This window comes from Urocitellus parryii, chromosome 3 (assembly GCF_045843805.1).
Source record: "Urocitellus parryii isolate mUroPar1 chromosome 3, mUroPar1.hap1, whole genome shotgun sequence".
NCBI lineage: Eukaryota > Metazoa > Chordata > Mammalia > Rodentia > Sciuridae > Urocitellus > Urocitellus parryii.
In genome coordinates this window covers 3,094,529-3,106,850 of record NC_135533.1, presented here as the reverse complement: position 1 = coordinate 3,106,850, position 12,322 = coordinate 3,094,529, and the positions used below count along the sequence as shown (strand labels likewise).

Here is a 12,322-nt window from a genome sequence, read left to right as displayed (position 1 = left end):
CTGGCCGGTGGTCAGCAGATTCAGGTGTGACAAGCGCTTCTGAGACTTATCGCTCCTATTATAGTCTATTCTAATGTAACTGCCAAATATAAAAATGATTTTTTGTTTTTTTAAGTTTGTACTGACACGTAAAAAAATAAAAATCATGAATTAAAAAGAAACAAAAACATGTCAAACCTTGAGAAACTATAGAAGAATGAAAACTGGAGAAGGTCACGAGAGGAGGCTCAGTGCGGAGACGGGCAGGAAATGCTGTAGAATAACTGCACATCAGAGGTCACTGTGCCAGGGACTAATGAAGTCCAGGAGCGCTGACTGCGAACAGTGGACGAGCTATTATCAGCTCCAACTGCAACGGACTCAATGTTCCTCCCCCAAGTTCACATGCTGAGCCCCGACCTCCAGTTATGGTGTCAGGAGACAGGACAAGGTCAAGGGATGGAGCCCTCATTCAAGGGCCCAGAGAGCCTTCTGACCCTCCCCTGCCACATGGGGTGACCCGGGAGTCAAGCTGGAAGTCTGACAGAAGAGGGAGGCCCACCAGAGCCCCACCGCGCCGCACCCCGAGCCTGGACTTCCAGCCTCCAGAGCTGCAAGAAATAAGCTCCTGCTGTTTATCAGGCACGCAGTCCCTGGTGCCCAGTGACAGCCACCTGAGATGACACAGAGTGGGGTGGCGGAGTTTCTGTGCTGAGGACTTCAGCGAGCTAGGGGCAAGCCTGCCTGTGGGAGGCTGCGGAAAGGCAGGAGGCGTCCGTCTGGAAGAAGTTTGTTTTAATTTACTTGTTTTTTCCCCTGGGCTGTCCTGGTTTCATGACTTGTACACTTGCTAACAGACAGACGCCTTCTGCCTTTCCGCAGCCTCCCACAGGTGGGCTTGCCCCTAGCTCGCTGCAGTCCTCCGCACACACTCACACTCACTCACACACACTGACACACACACTGACACACACTCACACACACACTCACACACACTGGCACACACTCACACACACTGACACACACACTCACACACACTCACACACACTGACACATACTCACACACACTGGCACACACTCACACTGACACACACACTCACACACTGACACACACACACACACTGACACACACACTCACACACTGACACACACTCACACACACACTGACACACATACACACACACACTCACACACACAGAGATGTACACACAATTTAAAGAGTGATTTTGTAGAGAAGAGGGCTGGTTCACGTTTGTGTTTAAGTTAAAGCAACAGGTTAAATATTTAAATAGATTTCTAAATGGTCCAGAGAATCTGAGGCAATGACTCTAAGATCAATAAGACTTCAGTTTGTTTCTCCAGTGCTGGGAGTGAAGCCTGGCCTGGTGGCTCCAGGGGACCAGTCTGTCACATTTCCCGTCTCTGTGCCTTATAGCCCTCTGAGTTGCCACAACTTGCTATTTCAGGCAGATGATGTTGTGGGACCCAGAGACCCAGATCCTGTCCTCCCTGGGTCACCGACTCACCAGGAGTCGGGGGCCCCTCCTAACTTCTGGCCTCAGGTTTGCCGTCTGACAAATGAGGGGTCGGCTCCACCTTCTTTCCTCCCAGAGCACCCCTGGGTGATGCTCTGGGGCCTGCTTCCTGGGGGCACAGGAAAGGGCACTGCGACGGTTAAGTGGGACTGTCAGCTGGACTGGGTTAAAGGACACCGAGGAGACACTGGGATTGAGACTTCTGCGTGTGTCTCTAGGGTGTTTCCAGAGATGATTGGACAGCAGACTGAGGGGGAGGACCTGCCTGGAGCATGGGCAGTGCTGTCCACCAGGCTGGGGCCCAGGTGGAACAGAAAGCAAAGGAGGACACCCTGCCGGAAGGCGAGCTGCGTTCTTCCTGGGCAGGCGCGTCCCTTGCTGCTGCCGCCGCCCACGCTCATGGCCCTTGTCCTGTGGTCCTCAGGGTGGACCTCCACACCTTCAGTCTCTGTCTGGGTCCCTCTTGTGCTGAGGCCCAGCTTCCTGACTGAGCAGCTCCTGGTCCCTCCAGCTCCCCAGACTGTGGACAGCCACGTGGCCCTGTCCAACTTGGGATCCTGCACGCCAGCCCCACAGGACATGTACCCTGTTGGTTCTGTTCCTCCAGGACCTGGCTAGCTCAGGGTCCCCGGGGCTGGGGGAGTCATGCATTTCAGAATCCCAGCCCCCTGGAAACCTGCCCCTCATCTTGGCAGAACGTGGGGTGGGCTGGGGAGCAGGGGCATCGGCAGCTTCCCAGAGTTCTAATGACCTGGTGAGAAGGGGGTGCAGTCACAGGTGCCTCTGCCAACAGGCTGTCCAGGTGCTGCTTGGCACCCTGACTGTGCCGTCTGAAACTCGAGTGAGCTCCCGGTGAACTGGCCCCACCTCCACCAGGCCTCTCCTATAGGCGTGTTCGCGCCCAGGAGCGCTCTCGGTGGACCACGCTCCTCTTTGAGAGCTCTTTTCCTGGGACCACATGATTTATTCTTGCCTTCTCATGGGTTCACGGCGCAGCTGCACAAGATGTGAGAACAGAGGCGCAGACTTCTCTGCACCTTCCCGGGCACGTGGCCTATCTGGCGCTCTGACCGGTGTGGTAAAGCACTCGCATGTTCGGGATCAATTAACAATAAGTTGGGTCATAGGATACATGTTTCTGACACTCTGTGTGTAATCTCAAGCCTTCACAGGCCCCAAACGTTCATCGTTGAAGTTGTTTCATATCTTTATAGACGGCCCAGTTTCACCGACATGGAAGAGACCCAGCCGGCTCAGGGGCTCGTTATGGACATCAGGAGGTAAACTGTGGGACGCGCTGGCTTTGCCCTGAGGAGCCAGGACCTTCTCGAGACCATGAGCACCGTGGCCCTCGGCAGGACCCGTCCCTGTCCTGTAGCACGTGGTGCTCCTACCCCACGGCCCCTGCCTGCAGCTGTGCCCTGCAGCACCCCCGGCCTGGGCTCAGGGGCACACTCACCTTCACACTTGAGCAGGAAGAAGTCCGAGCTGTGGCTGAAGGAGGCGCTGAAGTAGGTGCAGTTCTCAACCAGGTCACAGGACAGACACTGCCTGTTGAAGTTGCCCACCGTGTTGGCGCTGCGAGAGCAGAGATGCCGTGAACCAGAGCCCGGCACCCGGCCGCAACCTGGCAGACGGCTCCTGCGAGGGCGGCTGTGGTCCCTGCTGCTGACCTTCTGGGCCTTGTCCTGTCAGTCCCCTGCCTGGGCCCTGGGAGCCCCCCCCACATCTTGCCCACACCTTGGCCCCTGGGACTGGGTGTACGTGGTCACCTATGGCTCTGTGTGGCTTGGTGTGAGGACAGCTATGGTCCAGTACCCGTGCTCCACAACCGCCTGTGCTACTCTCTGAGTGGACAATTTGGCCATGTGGGGACAGCAGAGGTGTTGACACATCAGCCGTTCCTCTGAGTGCCAACACCAGCGTGTGAGAAGCAGGAACTCTGTAGACAGCAGCCAAAACCAACTCTGGCTGCTTCCAAAGCCCAAGCTCCCTAAGGGGTGACACAGCGGCCTTGGTGGTGCCCACCCAGTGGAGCTAGGTGAGTGGGGACTGCTTTGAAGATAGCACCCAGGCCCACCCTGGTCAAGTACAACTTCGGGTCCAGAAGGCCTAACGTGTATCCCCAAATGGAAAGATGCAGAGATGCCCAATCCCTGAGGAAGCGCTCCTCGGCACACCGCCTGGGCAGGGTCCACTCTGACCCCAGATTCCAGAAGGGAGCCTGTCCGGGAAAGCATGGAGGTCCTTCAGGGGAGAGAGAGGGCAGCTTCAACCACACACCTTACTGGATGCCCCTGGCAGCTGCCTCCCCTCCATTTATGGATTTGGGAACTGCCTGATTTCAGTGACCCTAGCAGAGGAGCGGTGATGTCGGGTCTATGGAGAAAAGCAGCCTGCGATGGCGGGTGCTTGCCACCCTCTGCCAGCGTTCGACTCTCAGCACAGAGCGGGGGGCCACAGAGAGGCCGTGGCTCCTGCCCTCTGGTCTACACTGGGGGGTGCCCTCCCCAGCAGCCTGTTGTGGTCTCCTTCTGGTTGGGAGGTGCCTGGGGGTGCCGACTGTCCCTCTTCACCTGTGCCATCCTGGCAGGAAGCACCTGGGGCCAGTTTCACTTCAGAGCCCCAAGTTTCCTCCCAAGAGAACAGGGACCAGGCCTGGGTGTTCCTCATCCTGTCTCTCCAGACCTTGCGGCTAGACTCCTTCCCTGCCCCCCTGCTCCCATGTGGAGGGGGCGTTCTGCAGGCGGGAGGAGCCCGGGCTACCTGTAGAGCTGGCGTCTCCGCGGCAGGTCCTCCGTGCTCAGGAAGTAGCTGTGAAGAGGGCACGGCGCACAGGTTAGTGTGCCGCAGGGCGTCTGCCCTCACACAGCCCGCGCGACCTGGGGGCGATGGGACACAACAGTGGGGGGCCTTGGGGCCCGAGGTGTCTCCTGCACCGCCTTCTCCTCAGTGCAGGGTCCAGCACCGCAGGGCTGTGGTGAAAGCGTCACCATGGCAGGGAGCCTTGCACTTTGGAAGTCGGCTGGAGTGAGTGCCACCGTCTAGGACAGGAGGGGCTCGGTGCCTTTCCCTGCACGCACCAACAGGATGGGACTAGAGATAGCAGAGCCCCCGCCAGCAAGTGGGGCCCAGCAGCCGCGCTCACTCACATCTTATTCCGCTTCTCATCGTAGGACAGGATCTTGGTCACGTCCCAGTCCCCGGAGGTGATGGACTGGATGTTGTCATTGCTGCTGTTGGGCTGGAACACAGACAGGCATCAGGAGAGAGGGGCTGGGCCCCAGGCTCGAGCCACACAGAGGAAGGCAGTGCCTCCCTGCCACTGCTGGTCTCTGCAAGGCCTGGCTGGAAGAGCCTTCCCGTCCCACCCTCCGGGTACCACCATCCCAGTTCCTCCGACCAGCATCTCCTGAGATACAGGTTTGTGTGCTGCTGATGTTGTGTCTCTTACATTTGTGAACCTAGTGAGCAGAGTTCTTCCTCCAAGGGCCGCGGAGGGAGGAAAGGGGGAATGTGCGGAAATGGATGAGATCGGGCAAGAGAAAGGAGATGGGCAAAGGAGGGAGGAAGCCAGGCCCCATGGTGCACGCCTGTAACCCCAGTGGCTTGGGAGGCTGAGGCAGGAGGACAGCAAGTTCAAGGCCAGCCTCAGCAACTTCGTGAGGCCTTGTCTCAAAATAAAAAAATAAAAAAGTGGTGGGGATGTGGTTCAGTGATTGAGTGCCCCTGGGTTCAATCCCCAGTACCAAAACAAAGCACCCAAAACAAACTCCTCTAGTAATTCAAGAGATGCAAATCAAAAAGACTCTCAGATTTCATCTCACTCCATGCAGAATGGCAATTATCAAGAATACAAGCAATAGTATGTGTTGGCGAGGATGTGTGGAAAAGGCACACTCATACACTGCTGGTGGGACTGCAAATTGGTGCAACCAATATGGAAAGCAGTATGGAGGTTCCTCAGAAAATGTGGAATGGAACCACCATTTGACCCAGCTATCCCACTCCTTGGTCTGCACCCAAAGGACTTAAAAACAGCATACTACAGGGACACAGCCACATCAAGGTTTACAGCAGCTCAATTCACAATAGCTGAACCGTGGAACCAACCTACATGCCCTTCAATAGATGAATGGATAAAGAAACTGTGGTATATTCACAGTGGAATATTGCTCAGCATTAAAAGAGAATAAAATCATGGCGTTTGCAGGTAAATGGATGGAGTTGGACAATATCATGCCAAGTGAAGTTAGCCAATCCCCCAAAATCAAAGACCGAATGTTCTCCCTATCATGGGTGCTGACCCATAATGGGGGAGCTGTGGGGAGAAATTGATTGGGCAAAGGGGAGGCAGGGAAGGGAAGCGTGCGTGGAGGCGGGAAGACGGGGGGATGAGGTGGACATCGTTACCTAGGTACACGTGTGACTGACTGCCCATGTGGTGGGACGCTACATGGTGTACAGCCAGAGAATGAAAAGCTGTGCTCCATTGTGTACAAGGAATCACAATGCGTTCTGCTGTCATGTTAACTAATTAGAACAAATTTCAAAAAGCCAAAAAGAGAAAAACTGGAGGGAAGGAGGGGCAGTGTGGCTTGGTCACTCTCTGTGCCCTTGGCAAGGACAGGGTGGAGCAGAGTAGCTGATGATCCCACGTGCCCCACCCCAGTGCCTCAGTGCCCAGCACCATCATGGCAACAGTGGGTCACCAAGGGGCATGGCAGGAGATGTCTCCATGGTGACCTGGGTGTGAGGTGCAGCTGGGCAGCTGTTTTGGGCTGCTGGTGCCATGAGAGGCGGATACCATGACAGGTGGATGCCACAGTGGAGATCACTCAGGTGACAGGCCTGGGGCCAACCCCAGGACACAGACATGGGAGCTGGGGGATGGAAGGCCCTGGGAGGTCCAGGGCTGCTGAGCTCCAAAGCAAAGGGGCAGGCAGGGCGTGGGCACCTGGCCGAGGGGAGACCTTCTTCCTGCTGAATGTCCACAGGGTCCCCAGCAAATTCAGAGGCCAGGGTGGAAGGAACACATCTAAAATTCTTGACCTTGTTTGCCATGTCCCCGCACGAGAAAACAAAGCATCGGGGGCTACAGAACCAAGACCACAGAAGTGAGTGGATGAACAGGGTTCACGGAGATTCTTCAAGTCACGTGATTGAGTGGTCTGAGCCCAGATGCCGCGCCTGACCCCTGCAGTAGAAGTGATTTGTACCCAAGGAGGTGCAGGTGTCTCCCCAGCACCCCAGGGCCCCTGGGTGCGGTGCTCCTTCCTGGAGTTTCCTTTTGAAACTGATTTCACAAGCTCCTATTTGCAGAATGTTTCTTATTAACGCTTTCCCTAAGTTCCTATTTACCTGCCCTGACCCCACATAACTTTAGATGGCCCCCCAAATGGGACCCACACACAGAGGATGGGTCTGTGATCAGGGACATGCCACTCCTGCACCTCCAGTTTCAGGGAAGAGTTCCTAAGGTTCCGCGTGAGGTAGCGCCTCTTAGGGTCACCTCTGAGCAGGGGATTGTATTTGCCAGGATGCACATTTTGGAGTAAAAAATCATGTCTATTAATCTCTGAGATCACTGCTCAGGGGTGCTCCTACCCAACCACTGAAGCCCAGAGTCAGGTGTTTGAACAGGGTCCCCTCTGCCACTGCCAGATGGGTCAGACGCTCACACTTGTGCCCTGGAGCATTAATGCAAAGAGCAAAGCTCCACCCCTGCCCTGCTCAGAACCTCTACCCAGGACAAGTGCAGCCTTCTGCCCCCGCCTCGGGAGCCCAGCCTGAGTGTCAGCAGCCTGGGTCCCCTGGGGCCCTTGGAAGGACATGTGAGTTTGGCCACGAGAAGCGAGTACCAACAGCACCTGCAGCTGTAGAAACCAGCAGGATTTACCTGGGATGAGGACACAGTGATGTGGTAGAACTTTCCTCGTCCCCCCTGCGGGATCGCTCTGACAAAGAAGAACTTCCGGCCATCCTTGGAGAACACTGGCTCTTCATTCTGCACACAAAGTCAACAGACCAAATCAACACAGGGCTCCGTCCGATTGAAGAGGGTGGACTGGGATAAGATGCACCCTGAGGTACATTTTCTAGGTGATTTCTAAAGAGATGCAGTTGGAAAAACAAGTGCTGTGTGGGGCCTCTCCTTTCCTTGGGGATCATGAGCCAAACGGGGTTTTTCTAGAAGAGACACAAGGGGAAATTAAGAGGCAGAGAAAAAGGCAGCCCTAGTTTCTAAAGCATGGGCCAAGAGACGGCCGTGTGCCCGTGACAGCTCACCTGAGAGCAGAGACTGAGCTCCGGAACACTCCGTGCTGCGCCCCCCCAAACACACGCTGCAAACCCCCGGGGACTGTGGAGTTCCTGCAGTGGCTTCTCTCACACACCAGGAGGAGCGCAATTCTGAGCAGTCACAACCTGCCCCTGCCTTTCAATCCTTTAATTCTTTTCCCTAATAAAAACCAGCCCACGCAGGGCATGGTGGCCCGTGTCTGCAATCCCAGGGGCTCAGGAGGCTGAGGCAGGAAGACGGCCGGTTCAAAGCCAGCCTCACCAACTTAGCAAGGGCCTAAGCAACTCAGTGAGTCCCTGTCTCTAAATAAAATGTAAACAAGGGCTGGGGATGGGGCTCAGTGGTTAAGCACCCCTGGGTTCAATCCTGGTACCAAAAGAAAAAAAATCTACCACATACTGAATAGCCCATCAAGAAGAAGGAAAAAAACAAAAAAAAACAGGACAAATTCTATATATTCCAAAATGTAGGCTAGAGGACGGTACACCAGGGCTCCCTTCTCCAGGGAAGTTCAGCACAAGGCAGAACCGTGTCAGCAAGTGAGCCTGGAAACAACCAGCATCTCCCGTCTCCCCTGGGCTGGCCCCTGGATTCCAGACCAGAGGGGTGTATTGTCACTTCATCTCCGTCCTCAGGCCCCCTAGCACTGAGCTGCCAGTCGCTCAGCCCCAGCCCTCCCCAGCAGGGTGGCTGTCACTTTGATGGGTGAAAGGGGATTTTGCCACAGCAGCATCTCCGACTCTTTGAGGCTCACGGTTGAGAGTTTCCATCCGTGAACACCAATTAGTTGGCTACCTATCTATTTCCTGATTCCAGGAGCTCCATGCTGATGCAGGGATGAGGACAAATGGTCAACCCACCCAGCTGGCACAGGGAAACTCATTTCCCCGCAGTGAATGAACACATGCAAATATGATGTGCCCAGAGAAATCAACTAACGTGATTAAAATGACATTTAATCTTCATGAATATTTGCAATAAAATGAAACCTTTAATCTGCAAATATTGATTTTTCTATTTAGAGCTGGAAGTGGGGTATTTAAAAGCACAGGGAGTGGAAAGACCAGCCATTAACTGGCCTTTCTCCATGGACTTCTGTTTGCCCACAGCAGGACGGGCAAGGTGGTATTCCTCATTTTCTGGGGGGAAATGTTTGTACTTCTGGCAGAGATTAAATGTGGTATAATTAATTCTGGCCAGAGGCATTGTGTTTACAATGAGAAAGCCTCGGCATTGGGATGCGACCTTTCACGGCTCCATGGAAACCCTCCTCGTACACCAGCAAAGGCCCCTGCCCCGAGGGCTGCTCTCGGACTCCGCTCCAGAGTGGGGAATGTGGCTAGTGCCAAGCCCAGGGCTTCCTCACCGGGGTCTGGATTTCAGTCCTGGTTCTGCTTCTCCTTTGACCTGGGGGGCCTTCCCAGTCTCTCTGGTATGGCTCCTGGCTCCCAGGACTCCATTCACTGCAGGTCCATGAAGAGGGAGTCCTTGTGTTGGCAGGACACGCTCTCTGGGCTCTTGGGAGCATTTCTGCCAATTCTTTCCATGATTCACATGTATTTGTCTTGTCCAAGCTCCCAGCCCAAATCTTGAAACCACAGACCCTAAATCTGGTTAAGGAAACAGACCCACAGGACTAACTTCAATCAGATGACAGGCTCAGGTGCTGGGCTATGGAGACCTCGGGGTGGACGGAGGGCACTGGCCATTGCTCTGGGTATTCTTGGAGTCCAGGGCACTTGCTGGCGTCCACACAGGCCTTCGCCTCTTCTTTTTGGCTCCTCTCTGTGGGTTTTGCTGCACTCTGAGAAGTGCAGGAGACAAGGCCCAGAGAGGGCTGGTGGTGCTGCCGTGGTTCACCCAGAGATGCTGCAACAGGGACCTGGACACTGGTTCCTCTGGGCAGACAGGCGGCCTCAGGCCTGCAGGACTTCCTACCTCATCTCTCCTACACTGTCTGAGGCAAGCTCCGGGGACCCATTGGAGATGATGTTCGAGGGACTGTGGCCTCAGCGTGGGTCTCCCTTGATTGTTCCTGCAGACCTCTGCTATGTGCCCCTAAGCCTGAAGAAGCAGCCACCAGCTTGGTGGCAGTAGGCGGCAAGTCCAGACTTGGTTCCTAAGTCACCCTCCAGCACATCACAGCACCTTGCAGGATGCAGAAACAGGAAAGAATATCTTTGAAAAGCAGGGTGTACAAATTCTTTCCTTTAGGGAAGAAGGGGGCAATGAGAAGCCGTTTGCATCTGGATCTCACCAGGGAGCCATGCTCCACACAGATGCATGGTCTTAGGATGTCCAGACACGTCCCCTCTCCTCTTGCTGTGGCCCCAGCACAGCATCTGGGAGAATGTTTCTCTAACAGAACGTGAGGCTTGAAACTAAGGGCTGCTTGTATAGTTTAAGCTTTTGTTTATTATAATGTTAGCTGTTTGCTACTAAATGCCTTAAAGTTTACCTTTTAAAACCAAAAGAGTGATTATTTTTATCTCTGCAACTTTCAAGTGTTGAGTTGCTGGGCTGGGAAGGACCTGGTTTCTGAATCCCATTCAGGATGTCCACCCTGTGCCTGGGTTGGTGTCCATGAGAAATGCAGTCAATAAGACCAGAAAAGTCCAGCTGGTGATCCAAGGCCTCTCTGCAGCACCGAGGAAAAGAGGAGCAGAGGGCAGGTGGATGGTCGGTCCCCAGCCCCCGAGGACCATGCACTGCTGTCCATCCAGGAGTGAAACCCTGGTGTCGGCCAGGAGCACTCTGGGAGATGGGCAGGGAAGCAGGAGTGGGAGCCTCTCTCCTGTGGTCCATCAGCCTCTCCTGCCCTCCACCGGTGACCACTGCTGTTAGTCCCCACTCCCCAGCACCTGGTGACCCCGCAGTCTCCTGAGTTAAGGACCTTGCTGACCCTGGACACTTTGTGGGAATGGAATCACACCACAGGTGGCGTTTGTGTCTGGCTCCTTTCCCGGTCACAGCCGTAAGGTGGGAACCACCCCAAATGCCCACCTTTCCTTGTCTCTTGATGGACGCTGACTCCTTACCTTGCCTGCCGCGAATAACGCCGCCATGAACACAGGAGCTCCGATGTCTCTTCAGCGTTTTCACTCTATGCCCTTTGGCTCTCGCCCAGAATGGACTGCTGGATCACACGCAGGTCCATTTTAGTTGTTCCAGAAGGCTCCGTGCGGCTTCCCTAAGGCCTTTGATAACTTCCACTCCTGTTCCCTTCCTCCACGCCCTCTCCAGCACCGTCCTCCAGTTCCCGACAAGTGCCATTCCACCAGACCCGGGGCACAGCTCCTTGAGATTTCAATTTGCATTTTCTGATGACAATGACTTTGAGCCTTTAAACACACCCGTTGGCGATCTCTGTGTCTCCTTTGGAGGAACTCTGTTCCGATCACTTGCCCATCTTTGGACGGAGCTTCTTGGTCTCTCCCTACTGAGTTGTCTGGGATCCTTAGGTAGTGGGGCTGCACCCTGCGTGGGGCTGCAGGCTCTCCTCCTGTCAGCAGGTCATCTCTTCCCCCGAGGTCTCCTGGGCCATGCAGGGCCATTTCTCTACTGTGGCTCTCATTGCCTGGGCTCTTAGGTTTGAATCCAAAACACTACTGCCCAGCCCAGTGGTCACGGAGCTTCCCCGCGTTCTCTGCTCGTGGTCAGGTGGCCTCAGGCCTGACGTTTGAGTCTGCAGTGCCCTTGGAGGTAGGTCTTCTCCCCGATCCTGCCTCCCCTCTCCCACGCCGTTTTGTTCCACTGATGGAGAGTCTGTTCCACCACCACCATGCCGTTTGGTCACGAGGGTCACGTTCTGCCACTACAGCTTCCAGGTGAGTTTTGGAGTCAGACAGTGTGATCTGTCCAGCTCACACTCAGGATTGCTTTGACAATTCAGGGTCTTTTGTGGCTTCATGTGAATTTTAAGGTTGTTTTTTCTATTTCTAAGAAAACTATCACTGATGGTTTTAATAATTGATTTATGAATATTTACTAAACATATGACAATACAGATAATGGATATTTAAAATTGATTCTTTCCAGTCTGACATTTCAACTGATAACATGAAAACATCACTTTTGATAGCAGGTGCTTGGTCCAGGTGACATTCAACAACTTTCAGTTGCTCAGTCTTAGGGCTCCTGAGTTTTCTCTCATTCTTGATGACTTCTTGGTTTGGACTTGGCACCCAAGTTTGGTCCCAGGGAAACGAAAGTGGTCCCACTGAACCTTTCCTCTTTTGTATCAGAAAAAAAGATGTGTTTAAAGTAGCCATGTCCATTTGTGAGGTCTCTCTCCCTGGGATGATTAACAGAATCTGTGACGGATCGCTAGTTCCATACTTAACAAAGTACATAGCAGTCTGAGCGCTAGAATGTTCTTGGAGGGCCTCTGATGATAGTTTTATTGTCCAACTTTAGTTATTTTTCATAAGTAGAAGGTACTGTTTCCATAGAAAAGCGTGTTTGTACTATTCCACAATAATTCTTGAGGATTTTAAGACAATTTTAT

General features: G+C 54.1%; 1 protein-coding gene across 1 annotated transcript in view; it reads right to left on the bottom strand.

Moving 5' to 3' along the window:
- Positions 1 to 12,322, bottom strand: part of Dpp6 (dipeptidyl peptidase like 6) — a 600,350-nt gene that overhangs the window by 58,466 nt on the left and 529,562 nt on the right. The window contains exons 13-16 of the mRNA XM_026406182.2: positions 7,414 to 7,521; positions 4,667 to 4,758; positions 4,281 to 4,328; positions 2,974 to 3,092 (exon numbers count right to left, since the gene is read on the bottom strand). Of these exons, the coding sequence (XP_026261967.1) occupies positions 2,974 to 3,092; positions 4,281 to 4,328; positions 4,667 to 4,758; positions 7,414 to 7,521 (367 nt within the window). The remainder of the gene's footprint in view (positions 1 to 2,973; positions 3,093 to 4,280; positions 4,329 to 4,666; positions 4,759 to 7,413; positions 7,522 to 12,322) is intronic.